Source organism: Helobdella robusta (assembly GCF_000326865.2).
Source record: "Helobdella robusta unplaced genomic scaffold HELROscaffold_28, whole genome shotgun sequence".
In the NCBI taxonomy this organism is placed as follows: Eukaryota; Metazoa; Annelida; class Clitellata; order Rhynchobdellida; family Glossiphoniidae; genus Helobdella; species Helobdella robusta.
Window position 1 is genome coordinate 989,162 of NW_008704435.1, and position 26,447 is coordinate 1,015,608.

Below are 26,447 nucleotides of genomic sequence, written 5' to 3' on the forward strand. Positions count from 1 at the left end.
ATGGGAAGCACCATGCCAAAATGAGCCAAATTGTTATCACTGTGGACATAAACATGAAACTTTCTCTAAAGAGTGTTCAAAATTTAAATTGGAAAAAGAAATACTCAAAAGAAAAACAGAAAATAATGTATCTTATAACCAAGCAAAAAGTCAGATATGTCAACAACAGAAACCCTTGTTATCTCAAATAATAAAAAAAAGTAACAATGATTGATAAAGAAATTCAATGCAATCTTATAAATTGTTTATCAAATTCCACCAAAAACTACAAAAAAAAACTTCTGATGATGATATATCTCAAGAAACAACATAAAAATTAGAATTAGATCAACAAATAAAATCCCATAAAAACTATAATAAAACAAGTAAAGAAAACAAAGATCCGTATATGTTTTCCAGCGATGAAAACACGAAAAGTGATGAATGCCTTAGCGAAAATACGGAGGAAGATTCTAACAAAAATGACATTAATGTAAAAATGAAAAACGTTCCCAAAAATAAACTTACATGGCTTATAATAAACAAACAAAAGAAATACCAGACACTAAAAGATTCATTAATAACTCCAAAACAAATAATCCTATTTAAGACATAATAATAGATAAAAATTCCCACACAATCAAAATCCTTCAACGGAACATCAGAGGAATGAAAAACAATTTACCAGAACTACAAATCCTAATTTCTAAACACAATCCACATATCATTTGTCTCCAGGAAACAAAAAACACTGAAGATAAACAAATAAAATTGAAAAACTACATGGGTTATCATAAAGCAGCTATCTCCACAAAAACAAATCCATCAGCTGGAACATCAATTTATATTCATTACAATATAACACAGTCTCCCGTTAATATAAAAATCGATAATCATTTCATAGCAGCAAGAATAACAATCTACAACAAATCAATAACAATATGCAATGGTTACATACAGCCAAATTCTTTGATTAAAGCACAAAACTTAAAACAAATAATAAAACAGTTTCCTAAACCATTCATATTCCTTGGAGATTTTAATGCTCACAACAAAATTTGGAACTGCCTAAAGTCAAATTCTCAGGGTAAGCAATTGGAAAAAACAATAATAAAAAATGATCTTTGCCTGATTAAGCCAACACAACCAACAAGATACCATGAAAACACAAACGCTTCATCCACAATTGATCTAGTCATGACAACTCCAATTATCTTTGAAGATATTGAATGGGATGCAGAACATGACTTACATGGCAGTGATCACTACCCAATAATTATATCCATCAGAAATAAACCCACAAATTCAGATTTGAAAAGACTTAACTACAACAAAACAGATTGGAGTAGTTTTACATTCATGATAGAGGAACAAATGAAAACTTTTGACACAATTGATGATGAGTCAATGAACAGATGGATAGAAATCATATCAGAAGTCATAAAACAAACTACCCCAGTTATTCAAAATAAAAAAGGTAAAGTTTTAAATACTTGGTACAATGAGAAGTGCAAAGATGCAATCAAACAGAAGCAAAATGCATTTAAAATCTTGGAACTCATTTATAAATAATCTCAATTCCATCACATCTATAAATAAAGTTTGGGAAATGATCAGAAAATTAAAAAATAAAAATAATACTAATAAAAACAGCCACATTTCACTCAATGGTAAAGAGTATACAACTGACCAAGAAATATCAAACATCTTGGCTATCAATTTTCAACGAAATTCAAAAAATCTAAACAGTAATTTTGCAACGATCAAGTCAGTAGAAGAAAGTAAAACTTTAGATTTTAATTCAAATAATTTAGAACCATATGATACCTCAATAACTATGAAAGAAATTATGTATGAAATCAACAATAGCAAAGATTCCTCTCCGGGACCAGATCTAATAACTTACAAGATGCTCAAAAACTTACCACAAAATGCGCTGATGATACTTCTAAGAATTTATAACTATATTTGGCATAATACAAGTTTTCCAAATATATGGCGTCACGCAATAATAATTCCAATAAATAAACCAAACAAATCCTAACTTCAACCTGAAAATTACAGACCGATATCATTAACTTGTTGCACCTGCAAAATAATGGAAAAAATAATTAATACAAGACAAGATTGGTATCTCAAAATTAATAAAATAATATCAAATTCACAGTGTGGAGGAACCAAAGGAAGATCCACATTAGATAACCTACTACTGCTTGAAACATTGGTAAGACAAGCATTAAACAATAACGAACAAGTCATAACAATATTTTTAGACATAGAGAAAGCCTATGATAGAGCTTGGAACTATGGAATTATGAAAAAGATACATCAAATTGGTTTACGAGGACTCCTCCCTAGGTTTATTCAAAATTTCTTGACGGATCGATCCTTTCAGGTAAAATTTAACAACACATTTTCTGAAAAAAAGTATCCAGATCTAGGTATTCCACAAGGAAGCATTTTGTCACCAAAACTTTTTTGTTTACTTTTAGATAACATAACAAATATAATTCCAAAAAGAGCAATAACTTCACTGTATATGAATGATTTAACAATAACATTTAGAAATAAAGATATTAGCAAAATGCAAGGGGAAATAAACACATTTTTGAAAACCTTAGAAAAATGGGCAATAGAAAATGGAATTAAATTTTCAGAAACCAAAATAAAAGCCATACTTTTTTCAAAATAACGAAACAAGATCTACCCCAAATTAAAATTTCAAGAAAATTTCATAGATTTCACCCAGCAATATAAATATTTGGGAATCATAATCGATGATAAACTTAATTTCATTCCTCATATTCAAGCGACAAAAAAAATGTCTAAAAGCACTCAACCTGATCAAAGTTTTATCTCATCATACTTGGGGAGCAGATCAAATGCTTTTGATGACAATTTACCAGACAACGATAAGATCAATAATAGACTACGCTAGCCCAGTTTATGGATCAACAAGGAAATCATATCTCAAAATTCTTCAACCAATAATCAACGAGTCATTAAGAAGAGTTTTGGGAGCATACAAAACATCTCCATCTAGCAGTCTACATGTTCTCTCAGGGGAAATGCCCATATCTTATAGACATCAAAAATTAGCATCGAATTACTATCTAAAACTGAGATCGCAACCAGAAAATCCAAATTATAAATATATCGATAAAATATGTCACATTAAATCCAAATCTATTCAAACTTTTCAAACAAGAATAAATGAATACATCAAAGAACATGAAAAAAACAAAAATTGTTAAAGAGATGGATTATAAGATTCCTCCCTGGCTGTTGCTACATGCAGATATTGATACCAGTATAGTAAAAATAGAAAAAGACAAAAACTTAGCAAAAATGTTATTCAAAGAAAAAATTCAAGAGAATCCCAATTCAATTGAAATATATACTGATGGCTCAAAAAAATGAATATCAACTACAGCAGCAGTAGTAGTCTACAGACAACAAAAATGCATAAACAAAATCATGCAACATCTTCCAAACCATGCTTCAATCTTCACAGCAGAAATCAATGCCATTCAGATGCCAATAAACTTCATATCTAAATCCAATAGTAAAAATTTCATGATATTTTCAGATTCATTATCAACAGTTACGGTGCTTAAACAATATAGACCTCAACACAACCTTATTATTCAAACGCAAAACAGGATACATGATAACTTAAATGATAACAATGGTAAGAAAATAACTCTGATATGGATACCCAGTCACATAAGAATTCAGGGTAATGAGGAAGTCGATCAACTGGCATCACAAGCTCACAATATTCCAATATCAAATCTTCCCATCCCACACAATGATTTAAGATTTTGGACAAAAAAGGTTTCAGTGGAGAAATGGCAACTTGAATGGAACCAAACATCAAACTTTCTTAAATTATCCACACCATTTCTCAGCCAAAAAAATGAATTTAAAGGTTTAAAACGTAAATTATCAACAGATTAAAAATAGGCCATTCAAGTTTGACTCATTCCTGGATTCTCAACAAAACAAATTCGCCTACATGCAACTCTTGTAACGAAAAACTAACTATCCATCACATTTTGGTCAAATGTAATAGTCACAATAATAGTAGGAAACGACATGACATCCCTTCAGAAGTAGAAAAAAATTTTTCCAGAGATAAAATCAATAATCTAATATCATTCCTTCAGGAAATACAAATTTTTAATAGAATTTAAAAATAATTTCTCAAAAGTTTTAAAACAACAAAACGCATTTATAGAAAAGGAACAAAGGGCGTAAAGATAGCCAGTTGTGCTGAAACGCCGTTAAACTGCACAAACAAACAAACAAACAAACAAACAAATAACGTAATTTATTAATCATACGAAATCATAATATGGGTAGACATTTGTGATATATTTGCCTTTTCATAACAACTTAGTTTAGTTGTTATTTACTGTAAAAAAATGACAAAATTTATAATCATTGAGAGCACCAACTTTCCAACGTTTAGGTGAACTAGCACACGTGAGCATAACTCAGTTGTATATATTTGGAAAGCACGAAAACAAGTTATAGCACACAAAGGAGCGTGCAAATTATTGATTCTAAATTTAAAAAAAAATAATTATTTAAGCTGTCTTTTAAAAATGTGTGTAGATAACTACTAATTTTAATTAAAAATAATTTGATATTTAAATTACACATTGCCCGGTTAGAAAATTCATAAGAAAAATAAAATGAACTAAAAAAACTTTATAGCTATTCTAACTACTTTTTCAGTCACGAAAAATATCATCTTAGTCGATTTTTGTCAAAAAAGTAGGGTGTTTGTAAAAAATTAAAATGAACGTATTGCAAAAAATTAATTTAAAATGATCTTGAAATGTAATTAATCAACTATTTTTAATAAATACAGTCGGAATTTCTTAAAGCGAGCTGCTCGCCTGGTTGCTCGTGTCCTTCTCTTTTCTCATATACATCTCCATATCTTGTTCTCTTGCACTGGTTGCCTTTAAAATACAAAATAATTTTGAAGATCTGCACATTAAAGTACAAGTCTCAGTCTAAGTTATTTCCTAATTACTTATCAGATGTGTTAATTGAACCTAAACGCCCCGGTTTATGATTTTCTTCTAGTTCTCACTTCGACCCATCGTTTGCAAAATCCATTGCGAAGCGCTGTTGAACATAGCTAAAATAGCGCTTTACAAACTAATTGATTAATTGGTTGGTGGGTTGGTTGACTGACTGACTGACTGCTGACTGACTGACTGACTGACTGCTGACTGACTGACTGACTGACTGACTGCTGACTGACTGACTGACTGACTGACTGACTGACTGACTGACTGACTGACTGACTGACTGACTGACTGACTGACTGACTGACTGACTGACTGACTGACTGACTGACTGACTGACTGACTGACTGACTGACTGACTGACTGACTGACTGACTGACTGACTGACTGACTGACTGACTGACTGACTGACTGACTGACTGACTGACTGACTGACTGACTGACTGACTGAACTTCTATACAACAAAAAACTCTATAGATAATATATTCTAGAAAGATTATGTTAGATTTTATTTAGATAAATTTGAAAGATACTTCAGAAAATATAAATGGTTGCAGAAATTAAACAGCCAACTGTTGGTTGACCTTTTTTCTAGAATCATTTTTTACATAAGCGTAAGCGCTTTATAAACTGATTGAATGTAATTTTGTAGTTGTTTTGTATGAACGTTTTTTCGGTAAAGGACAGAACGAAGTTTCGCATCATTAAACTGTGATGAAGTGCATTAATGGGAGCTGCAAAAAGGTTGGTTATAAAATTTCTCTTGAATAAAATGACAAGGGAGTTGAGTTAAACTAACTCAAAATTTGTTTCATTAATATTGCGCAGAAATAATTCAACATTTTAATAAAAACAAATTAATTAATCGTCTTCGTTGCAAACATAATTTTTTATGAATAACTTTTGAAAACTTTTTAATTGGAGCATTTTTTTTACGAACAATAGTTTATGTTATATTGTATAGACGTACAATGCCACTAGCTTCCCATTGTTTTAAATGCGAAGAAAGCATTGTTCTGATGAAATATAGTTGTCAAGGTATTTTTTCAAATTTTTATTCTAAATTGGATGTTCTAATGGATTCATTGTTCTGATGAAATATACTTGTCAAGGTATTTTTTCAATTTTTTATTCTAAAATGGAAATAACTTGGCCAGTCATGCGATCAATATGACTACCATCAAAATTGTTGAACATCTACCAAGGAAACTATCTCAACAAAATGTTTCATGTCTTCTCAATGCGTTTATGCCCTTAAAGTGTTGACATTATAAAAAGTTTATACCAATAAAAACTTTCAATTTAGGCGGATAAACTACGCTGTAGATTTTACCCATAACAAATTTTTTCCATTTAGATTGTTTCTTTTAAATATGTCCATCATTTCAATTCTCGAAAGCAACAGCTTTATTGAGACAGTTTTACCTTATAACATTATGCTATTAACATCATGATATTCCAACAAAACTAGGTCTGAAGCATAAGCATAGTTATAGAAAACTATTAATCATCTATACCTATAGTCAGGCAACTAAGTTTTAGGGTTTTTAAGAAATACATCATAATTGAAATCGTATTATTAAAACATTAATTTGTTTTTGAAACATTATCGGCACCTGCTTCATTTTTTTACTTTCGAGACCAAACTATGTCTAATAACTGTACGTCATTTTTATTCTAATAAATCTAAAATATTCCACTTTGAGCACCTATCCAGATACTTATCTTCTATTACAGACTGTCCTGTTTCCAAGAAATAATGGCAGAGTCCTCAGAGGAAGATCACGAGAGGGAGTGATTTGGAGACAGTAGCCAGCAGATTGGTGGAGAAAGGTGGCATTGGAATGAAAAACGCGTAAAAACAAATGCAAAATGTATCATTGCTTGTTAGCCATCTAAAAGTTATGAGTTGAACAAATATGAACAAATAAAAAAATGACACCAACTACATTATAATAAATTTGTTTCTGAATTCAACCAGTTGGTGTTAATAAATTCAGTAAATATTTGCTAATGTCATTTATCCGACCTCGTGCTTGCATGCAGGCCAGACAGACATCATCAATCAACAATCCGATCCAATAAGTCCATCAACCAACCAAACAACCAACCAACCAATCAAACAATCAATCCATACATCTGTAAAATAATTTCTGTCCCATTCAATTTATTTATTTACGATCTCTTCCATGCATCACCATGCTTTTCGCGAAGAAGCAACATTTCTGTTGAGGTCTGTGAAATGAAATTCAAAAACTCATAAACTCGAATATTCAAAAACTCAAAAATTATACTTGATCTTTTATGCATTTATAAAAATTACAGACAAACGAAGTTTAATACATTCGGTCAAGAAATTGCAACCTGGATTTCTGCTGAACTTGCCACCGGGTGGGGCGTATCTGGCCTGTTCTGTTCGAACCCTCTTCGACTGCACCCCAGAGAATGAAGTGGATGAAGATGATGTGGTCACTGCCGGCGCTGCTTGCCTCTTCAACCTGAGTATTCAATGGAAGCATGATCGTAACCAAGAAAACATCACAGTTCAGAAAATCGCCACGAAGTTGGCATAAAAATTAATCACAAATGACATAAAATGAAAGCCGAAGAACAGATGCATACCCCTGTCTGTTGCTGTCTGATTGGTCAGCGGCAGCATCCTCCTTGTACGATAAAGTGATGGAGGCTTTGTAGGATGGAGGATTGTGGAAGAGGTCCTTGATCAGTGTGTTGATGTTCATCGTCGTCTTCAGAGCTAACTTCTTCACCTAGAACAAATAATATTTTCATGCAAGAAATAAAATTTATCAATTAATCGCTTGATCAATCGCTTGATCAATCGCTCGATCAATCAATCAATCGATTAATCGCTTGATTAATCGCTCGATCAATCGCTCGATCAATCAATCGATCAATCAATCAATCGACTGCTTACCCACATATACCCATTTAAATAATGTAAGCCAGATACAATCAAAGAAGTGTGTTGTGAAAAATGTATGATATAAACATAAAGATAACGGAGGTGAGCCTACATCATGATTGCTGTCTGTCGGTTGAGCACTCTTCAGCGACTTGATGTAGGCCTGCACGCCTCTCGCGAAGTACTGCAACCTGTCCAATTCAAAACATATTACGTCAATTCAAGTTAATCACACTAATTATCACATTGCTGAAATTATTCTACATTACATTAATGCATGTCATTATGTTTTAATATTCAATATAGTATTAAATAGTAAAGTTTCATCAGCTCAATTAGCAAACATGTTTACCAACTGTACAAAAAATGAAACAATTCAGTAAAACATTTCAAAAATAATTCTTTGGGTTATGGTTTTAAAAATTAGAAGGCAGGCTGGCTTATTTAAACGATAAATAAAAAATATAGTTCTCTAGTCTGCCAGGTTGACATGTAAAAAGAACTCACAAGTGCTCTTACCACATAATGATTATTACTATTAAAAACATGTTGAATGCCAGTGTAAATAGTCATGACCAGGCAGATCATCAGCATTATGAGTAGGCTGATTCATAACATCAATCAAATAAAACGATTCAAAAATTTCGGATAAACTTGACATCATCAGCTCGCTCAACGTGAACATTGAAGTCACCTGCGATAACCAGAAAGAAAGTCAACGAGAGTGCATATATGTTCCAAGAGAGACGACAATTTCACAAGAAAATAATGGCGAGACAAGTTTAGAACCAGGTCTATAAATACCAAACAAAATAATTTTTATGCTTATGAGTCAATTCTACTACTATAAATTCAAAAGTGGAAAAAAGTGGGAAATCTATTTTTCTAGCCCTGAATATGAAACCTGGAGGCATGGCCAACTGAAAAGAAGGGTCTTCATAAGCACCATGCCACGTTTTAGTCAAAAAAAATATCTGAACCACTAGAAAGCAGTTCATAAATGACATTTAGGCTAGAAAGAATTGACCTGATGTTGAGTAAACCAAAGTTTAACTCAACTTTAAGGGAGTCTTTGGGAGTTTTACTTTTTTCCATCGACCAACTGCTCCCCTGACCCGGTACAACAAATGCCGATCGCCAGCTTCCTTGCACTTGGCATCAGCAGTAAGACCGTGCAATTCAGTGCGCTGCTCCTAAGTTAAATCATGACTAAGCCTGGTCTTGCTAAGATCGCCGTCAAGTGATTTGACATTACGAATTGTTGACATCACCTTTATTTCAACAGCAGGATTGACAAATTTAACAATGACAAGGACGTGGAGGCCAGCTTCGGTACTTTTTAAGAATCATTCGCCTTAAAAAGATCGCCCTGTCAGCTATTTACAGGCCGATAAAAAAATGTTTCTTTCCTTTGCATCAGTTCTGGGCAAGATAGAAAGTGACAAAGTTCCCATTCTTTTTTCCATGCGTTCATTAGCGACATTAAAGGTTCGCTTAACAGATTTGAGATCACTGCTAACAGATCCGATACCCCTTTGACAAAACCAGACCATGACTTTTTGACTTCAGTTCTGAAACCATCAATTGATTCCACGAATAAATCAAGTTCATTAGGTTGGCTGTTAAAACTGACGGTGCGATTCAGAGCATGGATATCATACGTGAGAGCAATTGTGACATCTGATAATATTTTGATGTCAGAACGGATTTCTTCACTGATATCATTTTTAACAATAACAGGTTGGTTGAGACAACAAAATCCATCCAGCAGATTAGCACAGCCATCACAAATGCATTTTAGGTTTTTAAAATCGTTTGACATTTGTGTAAAATTCTCTGGTAAATTGGCATTAAAATTATTGTTGCATAGGCAACATTTAGCATCAAAGAGAGCAGATTTTAAAGCTCTATCACTTCTTGTTTTAATCTTGTCGTCAGCCATAGTCAGCCGATCCTAACAGGAGTGACCGAAACGGGGTAACTCCACTTATGAATATTAAAAAATTGAATTCCAGACAACAAAATAATGTAAAAATATATAATTTGCAACAAAAATGATTATTAACAAGGAAAAATGTGAGTACACGAGAGTCAAAAACACGTGCTACGTAGAAAACAAACAAAGAAATCTCAAAGAAATAAATGCCATCCTGACCTTGCTCTGAAGTCCTTCAGTCGATCAGCATGTTGGTCAGATGTGAGGAAGTTGCGATGCAGTCTGGCCAGCTGGTGGAATGCAAACATGAGACACTCGACGTACGAGAACTCAAACTTGGGGAAGTTGTTTGTGTCACCAGCTGTCTGGTTGCTGGGGGCTTGAGGCATGTAAGTCTGTCATTCAGTGGCAAACAATATTGTTCAACTTTTCAATTCATTAAAGCATTATTAAATAATAAGCAGTTCAAAAAAATAACAATAAATTTTATAACAAAATATTAAATCTACCTGCTATTCATTTACAAGAACGAATCATAATTGACCAATAGAATTAGTATTTTACTAATTAAAATAAACAGATACATTATGAATGGTGGTTATAAATTTGCTAGCAAAGTCTGAACGAACTAACAATTAGATGATCGTAGATACACTTGACACAAGCATCGGCATCGTTCAGTGATGTGCAATAGACAGACATGTCAGCCAGCAACTTGAAGACATTCAGCAGCATATCAGCTGGCATGGATTTGTCATTAACTTGTGGCATCACGTTCAAACACATGTGCTGCACAAATCTATTTGAGTGAACGTTCTTCTGCAAACGAAAAAAAAAACAAAATTTATTAAATAAAACTAAATAAATTTAATAAAACATCATGTTCCAGTGTTGATTTAAAAGAGGATTGAAATAAAATAAGCAAAGTGATGAACTGAAGGACACTAACAGAGAAGAGGTGAGAAGCCTGTTCGACACACTGCATCAAGCAGTTCAAGTTGTCTGGATCTGTCACCTAGTTGGAATATGCATGATATATAATATATATATAAACAAGGTTAATGTGTGGTGGTTTACGACTGTCTGTACTCATAAATGAATGTTTCGATTGAAATGAAAGTCTGAATATTATTTAACTCACGAGTTTTCAAACAATAAAACAAAATACAAAATATGTACGAGGTTTAAGGCATTTAAAAAAAAGTAGCCAAATTTCAATTAAATAAATATATTTATAATTTAAATAAAAAAAATATTGTAGTTATGTAAAATATGGAAGAGGATGAATTACATCAACTTTGGCATTGAGATCAATCTGATCGGCTATGATGTCGAGCAGTTGTTGCCTGCCTTGCAGTGATGACAAGCTTGGGAGTGATGAGAGGACCTTCATGAAACTCACAAATTCTTCACCCGTCACATCCTCCATCACCTGTTCAATCATCAATCAAGGTCACCCACCACAATTTAAAATCAAACAAATTCATCAGAATCATTGTCGTATATATTTTATATGCATAACTATATTAGTTTCAAAAAGTTTTTCCAAATGTCACTTTGAAACTGCAATCAAATTTCAAACCTTCTTGGACTGAGTGATCAGAAACTCCTCTGCTCCATCCTTGCTTAGTATTTCTTCGCTGACCATGACCTTGCACTTGGTAACCAGAAACGAGATAGCCTTCTCGCGCACCACCTCATCACCGAGCATGATCTGTCCAAACACACCGGCCAGGGTGGCCTTCGTGTCCAACCTCAGGAGAGACATGAGAGACATCTGAACGAGACTCACCTCCAGGTTATCAGAACTTTGCAAGAGTTGCACCAAGATGTCAGCCACCTTCTGGCAGTTCTTTGAAGTTACTTTGCATATAACTGTCAGGTCTTTTATGGCTTGCTTGCGAACCTTGAAGAGTGTATCAGATAACTAAAATATATGAAGAATATCAGACAAAGTTCTAAGAATACAAATTTTTAAAAGTGTTTGGATTGAATTAATATGCAGTTTTCAAAATTCATTTTCAAAATAAATTGAAAATTTCAAAATTTTTAAATTCATAAACATCTTACTCACTGTAACATCTGAGTCTTCGCACAAGTCAAACATGGATTCCAAAGTTTCTTCAGCAAATTGTGTGAAATGTTTGAAGTACTTGGCAGCCAGCTGAGATGACAATCTCTTCTCATTTGATGTCCCTTCAAAACCCTTCAGTATTGATTTGTACACATCTGTGTGCTGCGACAAGATGAAAAGAACATTCTACAATCATTCATTGCACTCCAAAATAAATCAATTCAAATTTTTTTTAAAGGCATTTAACATTTTTTCCCAGACTGTCAATTAACGCTCATATTGATATCCTTGACTAGAACAAATTTAAAGTGCATTTAAAGAAAGCTACACTTGTTTTAATCAAAAACATTTATCTTTAATTTATCTACTCTGGAGGAGGTTCACGCAAACACAATAGGTAGGTGTACTTTTGAACAAAAAAAATGTCAAAAAATTTAGAAGGTTCCTGGGCAGTGTCGGATAAAGTTTTGTTGGTCAAAATACATGCAAAACTATTCAACCTAGCTGTTATTCAAGTTTATGCGCCAATGTCTGAAAGCAGTGAAGAAGATCTTGATGCTTTGCACAATGGTCTTGATGATACTTTAAAAACATGTAAATCTCAAGAAGCTGTTATTATGATGGGTGACCTGAATGCAAAAGTTGGCTCAGAAAAAATACAAGATGTGGTTGTTCCTCATGGGATAGGTGAAAGAAACGAAAAAGGAGAAAAGTTGATTGAATGGTGTGTCGCAGATGATCAAATTATTACCAACACCTGGTTTGACGGTTTTGTAGAGGTTGATGGTTGGAAGAAGACACTACAGAATTAAATCAAATTTCAACCATATATTCATGAAAATGTTATTGTTATAAACTTGAAAACTGACAGGCCGTAGATTAGGGGTGCACAACCTTTTTTAGTGAAGAGCCAAATTGACAAAAACATAGAGCCTGCATGGGCCGCAACTAATCGTTACTATCGACCATTCTAATGAGATGACTGTGATTGGCATTTGTTAACTAATTTTTTTACACCTGACTCATTTGTGCTTCTTGAAATCTTCAACACAGCTTCTAAATGTTTATCAGACAGTTTTCTTAATGTTCATCAGGCAGTTTGTTTCTTTGTTTCGACTTATGAATATGTCTGCCCACATATGTATGTACTTTCAAACATAATGGCACACATAAATACATTTTTCTTTAAATTTCAAAAATCTCTGTAATCCTTTAAAAAATTCTAAAACATTCCAATTTTTAAATTGAGATTTATATGGATCTGATGTTTAAAAAAAATTAAAAGAAATTGTGTTTAAATTTTTTATTTGAAAAAAAACATGCCGCAGGTCACAAAAAGAAAGCCTGCAGGCCGGATGCTGTGCATGCACCACTGTCCTAGATAATAATTAGTTGAATTTTTATTCAGTAAATACCATCTTCTTTGCTTTCTCACACTAAATCTTTAAAAATTTTTATGAAAAAAATTTGCTTGAGAAATTAATAAAATTTGCACCATTCACACATGAACTCGCAATTTCCACAAAAAGTACTCATACATGTTGTTAATAAACCCTGAAAATTTCACAGGCCCTAGATTATTACTTTGCGAGTTATTTGAATTTTATTATTTAGTGTTCACATTGAAATCCTTGGATAACTTCACACATCTACTAAAAGTAAAGTAAATTAAATGTTTTTAAGAAACAAAAAATAATTTTAAGCTTATGATGATATTTAGTAAATAAATTGTGGGTTGGTTAGTGTCAGGGTTAGGGTTAGCGATTAGGGAACGTTTGTTAACTTTAGAATTTAGATTTTTAGACAAGTCTGAAAAATTCACAGGCGCTAGGCTAGGCTAGCTAGATTATCATTAAAAGTATAATTTAGCAAGTTATTAAAAGTTTTATCATTTTATGCATAATGAAATCTTTGCGCTAAAATTTTTAGCTAACTTCATGCACCAACGCAGGATAACTAATTTTTACTAATTTAAAAAAGCATATGATAAAATAATTCTTTAAAATTAAATATTATTTTAAAATTAATTAAATTAATTAATTTTTAATCAATAAATAAGTAATCACAAACTTGACTAATTTTGTCCTTTGCGCCATCCAACTGAGCTGAATACCCGTACAAATCGTCAATAGTCGCCATTTTAATCTTTATTTTATCACTTGTTTTATTCCGTTCAGTCGAATTTAAAACCGAATCCAAAACAAACTAGCGATAATGCAAGTTAATAAGTGAAGCTGGCAAAGAAGGTGATTTATATATAGTCTGTGGTCTGTAACAACAAAGAACAACTACAGTTTTAAAAGCTCCAAAAATACTTAATGTTAATGGGCCATGGATATATATAATATGGATATGGCAGACGCATAATATATATATATACATATATATATATATATATATATATATAATATATATATATATATATATATATATATAAATATATATATATATATAATATATATATATATACATTGTTCATATAAACCACCCGTGTATTATTACAGTATTATTACAAAATTACAGTGTTTCATTTTAAGTCCTATATGGTTTTAATATTGTAATATGTTTTTTATTGAGTTTGAGTATGAAGGCTTCTAAAGTGTATGTTATAAAAGAATGATTTTATGCGCAAAGTTTTTATTTACACGTTACTTAGCACACACATTTGCGTCAAGAGATTCTTTAAAAACTATGCCTTTTTATTCCATTTATGTATAGCAGTCACATGTTATTTTTCTATTATGGATTTTTCAGTGCAACGAGCTCCGATTAATTATTTGTTTTTTAACAGTTCAGTTTTAACTGGACAATATTGTTAACATTCTTATAATGTGCTGAACTTATCATTACACCAATGTTTCTTACGTTGTCTCATAATATTTAAGTTCTTCTTTGGTTTATTAAATTTCTTCGTTATCATCGGAAAGTTTCTGAAAACACCTCCAAAAGGCTGTTTAGCGAATGGATTGAGATTTAATGCTGTTCGCGCAGAACGAGGACTGTGAAATAGGAATGTGTACAATTTTTTGATTGCAACTGGTCTTGTGTGGATAAAATATTTTTTCATGATGTAAAGTCACAAATAAAGGATTTAATAACTGTTGAAATTTTAAAAGTATATTAAAATAAAGGGAAATTTACGATTAAATTCAAGATTGGTTTTATTCATTCTATCGGCGTTAACATTTATCAGCAGTATGTTTTCAATGCTAATAAGTCGGTTCATCAATGAAACAATATTAGAAAAAATTTCCGCCTACATATTCACATATAAACTGATTAACTAGTGTCGTAAATGGCATAATTGAAAGTTACATGCAAAGGTTAAATTATAATAAAATGGCAAATGATAGCAATCTGATTAAATTGAAACGTCAGTCAGACCCATTGCGAAGGAGCGTTCTCCCAAACTGGTGACTCGATGTCATCTGGAGAATTGGGGACTTTGTTGATGTCCGACGTCGAAGTACTCTGGTTCTTCATGTTGATCATAACATCGGCAAGACGTTGATTGGCTGGGGAGGCTGCCCCTTGAAAACCTCTGCTTCTTCTAAATTCTGCTTGGTTCAACTTGCCCATTTGCGATTTCATTTGCCTCATTGGAATTGACTTGTCTCTATTTTTCTGATTTTCCTCAATGTCAATGTCAAACTGTAAATCCTGCAAATGGTTAACACGTCTAATTAAACTGTGTACAATGCGCTAATAAAAAATATTATGTTTAGATTATAAAAGTGAATACTTCAGTAGATGTTTCATTTTTCCTGGCAGATGCCAGTTCGTCGGTTTCTTTTTTTGGCACGCCTGAAATTAATTTTCTATCATTAATTATTACTTTTATTAGAAACCAAATTTGAACGACTAAATTTAAAAATTGCATCACTTAGTATGAAAAGTTTAAAATGAGAATTTTGCGTAATATAACAAATCTTGCGTCGTATAATACAAGGGGAACTATTTTAGCCGAAAACGAAAACAATTATTCTCACTCATGTCTGGTTCATGAACTGAATAAGAAATGTCGGATCTTTGCTTGGACAATCGCTTCTTTCCACTGCTCTGCCGAAGTAAAGCGGACTCTTCTTCTTTGTCCTCCTCCCATATCGGCTCCATGCTGGTCACTTTAAAAATTTCTTTATCTTTTTGCGAGACACTTGAGGCAGAAAAAAAGTTATATTTATTCTTTTATGTTTAGGTAATGAAGAAGTAAAATAAAAATTGAACATTGGTTACTCTAAAAATTTAAATACAACAATAATTATAATTATAATAATTTGAAGAATTTTGTTATGTAATATCTAACGCCAAATCAATAGCGGATCCTTTGTGAGGGTATTGAACTCGGAAGGGTTCGGACGCCACCGTGTACGGCATTTCAAATTCCTGTTCGTCCCAGTAAATATCCTTGATCATTTCAGGCTGCTCCTTGTGCACATCATCCACAATTGTGTACGCTACCTGTCGAGTATATATATATATATATATATATATATATATATATATATATATATTCGAGTGATATATATATATTACCAACATATATAAATATATACACGTTTTCGCTTTTACACGGTTTTCCAAATAAGTTTTTTTTTGTTTTTATCGCTCTTTATACAAAATGACCCAAACGTTGAAAGGGCTTTACGATTCCAACGTGACATAAATCGCTGCTTTTGCTCAATACGAAAAAGTTTACAAAGATCTCGAAAAATTCGAAGCAATTGTTAATAACCGATTTTATTACGATCTCTCATAATGTAAATATTTCTGCTTCAAACATCGAATAGGCACAAATAATTTCGAGTGATGAAAGTGAATTCAAACCTTCGATTCCGGAAAATAGAATGAGAGTAATTTCTGACAGTGATGAATTGTAATTAAATAAAAAAAACTGTGTTTCCGTAATATATTACATATTTTAACCTGTCAATGCATTTTATTTTTATTTCTGTGAACACCTAAAAATATTGAGAAAAATCACAACTGTTAGAAGCAAAATTATGCATTTTCTGCAAAGCTTTTCGATTTGCACGATTTTGACTTGAAAATTTTTAATTTTCGATTTACACGTTTTTCTCAGGAACGTATCTACCGTGTAAATCGGGGGATAGGTGTATATATATATATTGTTTCAATTAGTTTTTTGGCATTTTAATATGACAAAAATAATTCATATGAAAAGTGATATATGTTTTTCATATTGATTGTATATTTTACCTGTTTTTGCAAAAAATTGTTTAAATTTTGGAAAATCTGCGTGTGTCAATTTAAAATTTTTTAACACATTGAAGCCTGACTTACACATAAGTTTCTATCTATGAGGAAATTAACATCAAAATCGTCTTCATCTTCTCCAAATGGATTGACGAGACATTCGGCGACCTAGAACCATTTGAAACTGATATAAACATAATTATTCAAAAGTCAGACATTTGTGTTTAAAAAATTGTCACCTTTAACCATCCCATATAGAAAAAATATTCCAGAAACGTGAACAGTGGAAAGTACATGTCTTGTTTCCCTGCTAGGAATTGTTTGCCCATCAGACTCGCCAGGAAGAACATGTACACGGCCCACGTGACTACCTGTAGTTTTGCAACTTCTTGCGTTACTCTTAAAAATATTTAAGAGATGTTAAAAAAAGAAAACAAAACGACATAAGGGAATACTAGCAAGAAATAAATTGAGAACAATCAGTAAGCGTTGAAGATAGTTTATTTAAACTTGCATGATGTTTAGTAAGCATTTACTTGTGTATAGACCAAAGGAACGGATATCCAATCATAAACCATCAGTGTGGCTAGACATCTTCTGACTTCATTTATTTCCTAGAAAAAAAAACATTCGTTCTATTTTAGAAAAGAATCTTTTGTCTGAAAAAATAAACTATTGTCAAGAAATCTAACGGCGACTAAAGTTTTGAGAGCCATGTCATCTTTCACTCTGTTTTCCCTCCTTGCTCTGTTCACCAGTGTGGTGATCCAACACAGAGGTATGAAAAAGTTTCCATATTTGTCAGGTATCTTTTCCAAAATATTTTTTTCGTTCTCGGTCATTATCCCTGCAAGAAATTTGATTGAAGTAACAACATTCGAAAGATTAATAATTTTTCGTTGATTATTATTAAAGCCGTTTGTTTACATTATTTTTCGAATTTGTCGTTGTCTGGTCGGTGATATAAATAACTAATTAAACAAATGTTTAGCACCAAATTTTTTTTCTGATTATAAACAAAAATCTGCGTTAACCTGCTTGAACCATGTGATCGTTTGTTGGAAACCTCTTTCTCACCGCAGGGCTGATGCAGGACATGGTCAGTGTGAAGGCCAGACATATGTACCTGGACATTCAACCATTTGACTATAATATAATATATTATATTTATTTATTTAATTTATTTGTGTATGTGTAGTTCTAACAAAAGCTTATTTGTTCCTTCTTATTCTACTCTAAAAAATCAAAATAATAACAAATAAGAGCAATTAGCCAGCAACTAATAAAAACTGGTTGGCCAACCTGACCATCGTCCTTCTCATCATCCTGCCTCTCTCGTCAGCTCCTTGAACGTTGGCAGTAACAAACATGGCCATGTGATCAGGCCAGGGAATGAGTGCCAGCTGGTTCCACCATCTCGTCATTATCAGAGACACGTAAAACCCCAAGATGAATGCAACTGGGATGCGTGCGTTGTTACTCTCACAGTACAGAGAGATCATTTCAAAAACTCTGACCAGATTAGTAAGATATTTAGAATAACAATTTTTGGCTACGCCGATCTCTGAAGATAATTTTACCGCGACAACTCACTTTCTTTGATAGTCGTTCATAGCGAAACGGTACACAAAACTAAGAAGGAAATAGAGAAAGGCAAATACGATGAAATCTTTCCACAATAGCTTGTATATACTCCCCCGCCATCTTAAGTGAAAGAATTTTAAATTAATAAACGTCTTTTTTTAATTTTTAACAATAAAACATTTAAAACCTCGATAATAATTTGAGGAAACAAGAAAAATTAGAAGTTGCAACTTCTTTGCTGTATGTTACGGTCATGTCTTCCAGTCCAAATCAGATCTAATTTATTCGTTTATTTTTTTAAATTGTAAATAATGAAATATGAATCTAAACATTCAATTCTTCAGGTGCGAGTGCAACGAAGCACTCACTGATTTATTATTTTCAATAAGCTTAATAATTACACACTTAAAGCCATGAGGTTTCCGAGTATTTAACATAGCGTAACAACAATGCGGGCTGCTCGTCTACGATGCAGTTGCTGTGTGTTGTGTATGTGTATTCAGTTGTATAAATTTAGTCTTTGTTGTACCGTTTAAATTGTTATGTTATCACATATTTAATGTATTTGATGAATGTTTCATAATAAGCATTGCCAAATTTTTATGTTCGTAAGTGAATTTTAACAGAGCTGATTGATTTTCTTAAAAATTATTCAATAAATAGCACAAATTATTTATAAGCATGGTAGAAGGAATGGAAGTAGGTTTCGTAAAATTAAAGTTCATTATTTGATGCATTGGCTATCTTTTCAATGCGTCACATTTTCTTCTAGAATGCGACAGATTTGAGTAGTGTCAAGTCGTTGTAATTTTACAAAATTTTCAAAATAAGCGTTTAAAAAATACAATTTATATTGAAAATAAAAAAATTTATTCAATAAAAACAGATCAAATTTCATTTCAAATGATAATAAATTAGGACAATACTCGTCTGCAGTTAAGGCATTTCTTCATTGCAAGAAAAATTTTAAACAAGAGGTTTAAGAACTACCGGCCAAGAAAGTTTAAAACAAAATAATAAATATGAACGATGATAATCTAATCAATATTTCATCTATGAACTGGATTCTTAACCCAATATATTAAAATTCCTTTCTTCTTAATTGACACTTGAAAGGAGTTGACACTTTGAAGCAAATATAAAACAACTACTTTTCTTAACGTTAATAATATTAAGACAAGTAAGTGAGAACATTCCAGCCAAACAGTTGGAATTGAAGGGCACCATATCACCAACGCACACGAAATTCGAAAAGTTTTCTTTTCCATTCAATACTGCTTCATTCAACTGTAGACCGTCTTCTGGATTTGTGTTGCTCGTTCCTAACAATTTTTTAAAATATTATTATTTGAATTAGATTGATTAATTTTAATGATTAAAATATTTGTTGGAGAAATACGACAAAATTTCTTAAATAGATTACAGCAGGAAAATGTTTCATTCATCGAAACAACAAAGCAAATAGGAAAGGAATTAATTGGAAAAGAATTTTCCCACCTCTCCAGACGTGTTACACAAGTACGTCTTTATGTCTTCACCTTGACCGAATGTTGAATAGTTGTACAGTTCAACGTCGTACATCGAGCTGTCTCGTGGTCTCGTTCCTCTGGCATAGACCTGCACACAACGGAGTCATATGTGTGCGTGTGTGTGGTGTGTGTGTGTGCGTGTGTGTGTGTGTACATGTTGATGCCATGTGTTCATTCATTCATATTGATGTGATGTGCGAGTGTTTACGATACAAGTTGGCGTGATATATCTGTACAAGCTATTGTGATGTTACGTGTACACGTACGCTGTACAACACGTTGATGTGGGTTTTTAATTGAATTTTTTACAAATAAAATACGGTTGTCTTTTAAACAAACTTTGACTTTGGCACCGGATGCAATTCTGAAATCACTTGGAAGGTTGGCCACAGGCATTGAGTTGCCGTTCACAATTCGACGTATCGTCCAGTTTCCAAGGTTTTCTTCCTTTAAAATTGAAATTAACTTTTAGCCATTTTAATGCGTAATACATAATAAATAAATAGAATCAGTTTTTAAAAAATTTTCGTTAATATAACATAGCATAAAGAATAAAGTTAAAAAACATCTGTATGAAATATTTTTACACAATAATTGGCTATTTTTTTATGTTAGTTGTTAATGGAATGATGATAGGTCATTACCCTCCTCCCAGTGTTTTCCAGGCAGATGTACGTCCCGTCTGGTGATGATTCCGCGATGGCGATGGGTCCTTTGGCACTTCTTTGGTAGGTAGTCCTCGCCAACATGTCCCCTTTGACGACTTGGTTCACATTTAATGCGGTGTCTAATTTTTTTAACAATTTTTATTTGTATTGTAGCAGCACTATGTTTTAAATTCAACAAAAACTATCCAAGCAAACTAACACATTTTACAACAACACCACACAATAAATTAATAACGAAAACATTGAAGCACCACCTCCATAGCCTCCTCCGAAAGATGTGGCAGACGAGTAGCCAGCCCCACCACCTCCTCCACCCACGCTACCGTACGACGCATAATTATTCGACGTGGAAGATTTGACGGCACCCCCACCCCTCGAAGAAGAATATTTGGATTCGTAGACGGCAGACGACGAGGAAGTAGAGGTTGCAGTTGGCTGCGCTCCTGGTCCACCTGGTCCTGAAAATCCCGTCGTCATCGTTGTGAACATTGAATCAACTACTTGTCTTAGACCAATCCTGAAACATTATAACCATGTTATAAATTTTAAATAACTGTTCAAAACATTATCAAGTGGAATTGAAACAAATTGTTCTTGTCAGTTACTTGTCTTCTTCGCCTTCCAGAAGTTTTCTATAGGCGGCAATTTCTAATTCCAAGCCCAATTTGGCGTCGAGTAAATCTTGCAGTTCCCGAGTTATGCTTTCCATCTCAGCTTTCAACGCTGCAACTTCTGATATCAACTTTTCGTTTTCGGTTTCTAATTCCCTTTCTCTGGTCTGTTTTTCTTGTTTCAAGTCGTCAATTTCTCGTTGTAAATTATCATTCTGAAAAGAGATTCGGAATTTTTGGCGGTTTAGAAACATTTGTTCCTTCTAGTTAATGCTTAAAATAAAAATTAAACACAATGACGCATCAGACGCTTACTCTAGACTGCAGTTCAAACAGCTTGCCCTGTATGTCACTGTATTGACTTCTTAAGCGAACCATTTCTTCTTTCGTGTGAACGGTATCAAGATTCTGTCTCGTGGCTCCAGTTCTGAATTCTTGTACCTGAAACGTAAGCAGAGAAGTGGAATAATTTAGTGCAACTACAATGCATTTGGTAAAAAAAAACACTGACCTTCATGGTGTAAAAAGATTCAAGTTCTTTCCTCATGTCATCAACTTTATCGTCGTACAGTTGTTGCATTTGTCTCAAACTCGAGCTCATCTCGCTCTTCCAGAGTTCGCGGTTTTCAGTTGTTGTGTCTCTGTAGGCCAGTGCTGCTAATTCTCGTAATTCCTTTTCAAAATTTATCAAACGTCGTTTTAATGACTTTTTAAATATCATTTTAAAAAAATGAAAACTTATTTCAAAAAGATAAATATTTTTATCTAATTAGGTTGAGCCGAAATGTGACAAGTGATAAACAAATTAAAAAAGTTTCTTTCAATTAAACTATTAATACTTGCTAAAATAAATTGCTCAATTTGTTATTCTTGAACAATTATCTTTTCTAAAACAAGCACTGTGAACAAAACTGAACGTTGAACAAAACTTGTCAAAAATTTTAATAAATTTATATCGTTTGTTATACCTGTTCGTGAACTTGTTTCAAAAATTCGAGCTCTTCCTCTAACATCTGCCTTCTATTTTCAGCATCTTGATGTAGTAACGATTCGTTATCAAGGTCCTGTATATTTTGTTCGCATTGTTTGAAAATATTTCAATAAAAATATATTTATATTCAATTCATGTTTGCAAACACCACACCAAATAACATTATCCTTACGATTCTGGCTCTATTAAGAGCATCTTGCAGACGAGTGAGTGTTTTTTTGTTGATCTCCCTGTCACCCTCAAGCAGAGCAATCCTTCGTTTTAACAAATTCACTTCGGCCTCATAGTCCGCCAATTGTTGAATCTGCTTTTCAACTTTGCTTCGACTGTCCTGAACTGCGATGTTTGCTTCTTCCAATCTGGCCAGCACAATCAACATTTTTGGTTCAAATTAAGCTACATTTATACAAATAATCATGAACAATCCAAAAACTAGTAATTTATAAATCAAATAATTTATAAAATTGCAAGTTTTAAAAAATGAAATGCAGCACATTTAATAATTTCTCACTTGCGTCTGAGAATATCAATTTGTTCTTCCAACGCCGACACACGAACTTGAAGTTTTTGTCTCTCTCTGTCGGAGTCGTCGAGTAATTTTTTGGCTTCGTCAAGTTCCGTCTGGTACATGAGTTTGATGTTGTTTGTTTCTTTGCCCCACTTTAATTTTAGTCGTTCTAACTCATCACCAAGTTTGCGATTTTGAGCTTCCAGAAATCGCACTTTTTCAATATAACTTGCAAATCTGTTGGAAAAATAATATAAAGCTACGTCCAACTAAATATCATTTTTCAAATTATAAACGACAGCCAGCCCACCTTTCGTTTAAGTCTTGCATGTCTTTTTTTTCTTTGTCTCTGGTGAATTTTATTTCATTTACACCGATCCCTGCAGCTCCGAGTATTGGTGCGGTCACGGAACTAGCATATCTTTAAACAATTTCAAATAATTCATTTGTAAAACATTTGGACATTTTACAAACTTCCACACACATTAGCATCTGCTAATTGTTGAAACTTTGCAAAAAAGAAGAAACCAACCTGGAGGATCTTTCAATGAGGACTCCGGGTGGAGCGCCGAGCCCCGTCGATCGTTGTATGACGACATTCCTCGGCTGAATGTTCGACCTGATTATGCGACCAAAATTGAATGAATCCACATCAAAATTCGTGTTTGCCATGTTTCACGATGACACTCGGCCACACGGAGCAAACGTTTTCGTATTGGTTTTTATTTAGCACACCTGAGTATTTTATAAAGTTGTCTTTGCAAACGAAATTTTCAAAATATAAATGCAAAAATGATATTTATCAAACTGATCTCGAAAAATTATAAGCAGAAACTAACTGATACGTAGACATTAGGCAACACCTGCAGTGGTACGTGAAAGAAAATGACTAATGTTATTGATTTGTAAGCAATATGCTAACCTACGTAGCTCATTGTACTGCTTACTATTGCAATCAGCGGTGAGCTTGCATTCAACAGGTGACTGATTGATTGATTAGCATTTGTGTTCAACCATTTTGTTTAATAATTTTTATATCTTTACAGTTATCTGCTGCAAATAAATTTTTCAAATCAGATTTTAAATTGTTGGTGTAACATTTTAAAATAACACTTTCTCATGAAGGCTATAAATAGAACACAAAATTGCAAAAGAAATGCATAGCATGCATCTGAATTCAACTGCACATTTATAGTTGCTGGATTCGTTTATTTTCGAACAAGGCTATGATTATTATTACATGCGGTTAAGCTTGCATATTTTTAAACGTAGGTTTGTGCAAACTGATCTATTGACAGTTGACTGCTTCGTCTTCTTTCAACACACATATTTAACATACATTTTTAGGTGTTTTTCAAGCATTCGTAGGAGCTTTATAAATATTTATGATCATAAAAAAAAAATTTCGTTTTAGAATATGGTCTTTCAAGTTATTTAATTATGTCTTCACATTTTAGATCTTGCCGGAAAGTAATTACTTTTAAACACAATCATAATAGGATTCTCACTTTTTGTGGGAAAAATCAGGCAAAGATGTCTTTTCAAAAACAAAAGCAGGACAAAACTATTGTAGAAAAGGGACATAACACTTTACAGTGGCAAAAGATGGATGGCGTTTATAAATTATTTATATGCATTCGTAATAAATTTCAATTTAATTCTACAAACTGAGAAAACTAGTATTTCACAAGAAAAGAACGAAGATTTGATTAAAAACGTTTACCTCTTTATAAGTTTAGCAAAGTTTGACGTTGATAACCGTTGATGTCAAATTATTGTTGATATGGTCTTTAGTATGAAAACAACAAATGCTGCACGCACAAGTTTTTAAAAATCATAAGAGCTCTTACGAAATGGCTAACATTTATTTCATGTACAAAAGCGGTGTACGGTCAAATAGGTTGGTTGAGATAGCGAACAGTCGTAAAACAAACTACCTGATTGGCAGCACTGGTAACTTGGTTCGTGTCTCGATAATGAATGTCGTCAGCGGACAGACTCTAGCGTAGCGTAGGCATAATTTATAAATGATTTACGGGAGTAATTTACAAATATTAATTTTTCTCTTCTGAGAAGACTTAAACCAAAAATGTTTAAATAAAATAATTTTAACGTTGAAAAATAACTTCAGAAAGCTTTTATATACGTGCAACAATAATAAGAAAATACTCAGATAATTCATAATAAAAATGCAACAACATGGAAACGATATTAATTTCATGATTTATATAGATAGCATGAACATTTCTGAACCCTTTTCTGAAATGTTATTCAAAAAGTTCCAAAATGGCAATTTCGGAAAACAATTAAAACATGTCACGTCTCAGCGTTTCACTATGCAGTATCAGCAAATTTATTCCTAATTTTGTATTCATTTAATTTAATCATACCTGCGTTTAAAAAATGTTTCTAACTTTTTTTGTATACGTAAAATTTAAAAAAATAAACATGGGTATTCATATGACAAGTTTGTACATTTTGCTACATCATGACAAAAGTAAAATTTATTTAATTTCACCTTTTCGTTATAATAGCGATACAATTAAACTGATTAGACGGATCTGAAAAAGTATTATCAACCCATGAAAAGATAATATTGAAGTAATTAAATTATAAATATTATCCACATCGCTGCCTGGCTGGATATCGATACCTTCTAGAATAATCAATTAACTTAAACGGGTACCAAATATAACTTCCAAATTTCCATCAATAAAATCTTTGATAATTATTATTTATTAATTAGGCAGTTTCAAATAATATCCCGCGTGATTGTCTGTCTATGTCCTAACAACTAATAAACAACAAGAAATAACAAATGTGAAGTTATATTATTCATCTGTGACTTGTTGATGGCATTGAGATTGCATCACATGGTAGTTCTGAGAGTTCTGATCTTAATTATTTAATTAAGTCTGGAATCCTCCATTCGTCTTACGCGCACACGCGCACACACACATATATTCATACAATATTGTACATATAGGAATAGGACGAACCCAAGAACTTGAGATCCGTGGTATCTGGGTGCTAATCTTGATGATGGATCCGGATGGATCCGAATCCGGATCCAATTTTCATACGATCTTAAAACCAAAAATGCTGTTTCAAAAAAAGTTTACAAAAATAAAATTAGATTTTATAAATAACAAACTTGCGGCAGTTTTAGATGAAACAAATCGCGCAAACATCAATATATCTATGAGTGTTTCTTACATAATCGTTGTTCATATTTATATTAACTTTTTCCGACAATCTAAAATCTTTTCGTTCTTTCGGTTGATTTTAGACCCGTAAAATGGTGGATCCTCAACTTTGGATCCGAAAATCCAAATCTGGATTAGGAACCCTCGCATTTTTAGTACACACACACGTATGTGCTTT

At 32.7% G+C, this 26,447-nt stretch overlaps 4 protein-coding genes across 4 annotated transcripts; all 4 read right to left on the reverse strand.

The window, feature by feature from the left end:
* Positions 1-6,893: 6,893 nt before the first annotated feature.
* Positions 6,894-14,159, reverse strand: HELRODRAFT_185664 (hypothetical protein). The gene is given in 12 exon segments (XM_009020505.1): positions 6,894-7,155; positions 7,157-7,260; positions 7,390-7,523; positions 7,648-7,793; positions 8,061-8,139; positions 10,104-10,279; positions 10,518-10,703; positions 10,834-10,899; positions 11,176-11,316; positions 11,467-11,790; positions 11,959-12,120; positions 14,029-14,159. 11 exon segments carry the CDS (start codon positions 14,095-14,097, stop codon positions 7,220-7,222), a joined length of 1,524 nt encoding a protein of 507 aa, XP_009018753.1. The 5' UTR covers positions 14,098-14,159; the 3' UTR covers positions 6,894-7,155; positions 7,157-7,219.
* Positions 14,160-16,245: 2,086 nt separating this feature from the next.
* HELRODRAFT_80699 (hypothetical protein) lies at positions 16,246-19,011 on the reverse strand (the record flags this gene model as incomplete). The annotated part of the gene is made up of 9 exons (XM_009020506.1): positions 16,246-16,416; positions 17,260-17,340; positions 17,412-17,543; positions 17,709-17,786; positions 17,865-18,019; positions 18,207-18,298; positions 18,475-18,684; positions 18,766-18,876; positions 18,944-19,011. The coding sequence occupies 9 exons, from the start codon at positions 19,009-19,011 to the stop codon at positions 16,246-16,248; spliced, it is 1,098 nt and encodes a 365-aa protein (XP_009018754.1).
* A 1,028-nt stretch (positions 19,012-20,039) lies between these two features.
* On the reverse strand, positions 20,040-22,934 carry HELRODRAFT_173940 (hypothetical protein; the record flags this gene model as incomplete). Its single annotated transcript, XM_009020507.1, has 10 exons — positions 20,040-20,078; positions 20,254-20,373; positions 20,625-20,732; positions 20,930-21,072; positions 21,208-21,470; positions 21,559-21,779; positions 21,880-22,005; positions 22,076-22,237; positions 22,533-22,628; positions 22,728-22,934. The coding sequence occupies 10 exons, from the start codon at positions 22,932-22,934 to the stop codon at positions 20,040-20,042; spliced, it is 1,485 nt and encodes a 494-aa protein (XP_009018755.1).
* Positions 22,935-23,062: 128 nt separating this feature from the next.
* HELRODRAFT_173941 (hypothetical protein) lies at positions 23,063-23,735 on the reverse strand (the record flags this gene model as incomplete). Its single annotated transcript, XM_009020508.1, has 3 exons — positions 23,063-23,300; positions 23,374-23,484; positions 23,596-23,735. 3 exons carry the CDS (start codon positions 23,733-23,735, stop codon positions 23,063-23,065), a joined length of 489 nt encoding a protein of 162 aa, XP_009018756.1.
* Positions 23,736-26,447: the final 2,712 nt, after the last annotated feature.

Bases quoted from the DNA above. Each gene is read 5' to 3' on its own strand.
- HELRODRAFT_185664 (XM_009020505.1), bottom strand. From the start codon at position 14,097: ATGGCGACTATTGACGATTTGTACGGGTATTCAGCTCAGTTGGATGGC. The intron at 12,121-14,028 runs GTTTGTGATTAC...ATCTTGTCGCAG, and splicing joins CAAAGGACAAAATTAGTCAA to CACACAGATGTGTACAAATC. The intron at 7,794-8,060 runs GTAGGCTCACCT...TATTTGTTCTAG, and splicing joins CGACAGACAGCAATCATGAT to GTGAAGAAGTTAGCTCTGAA.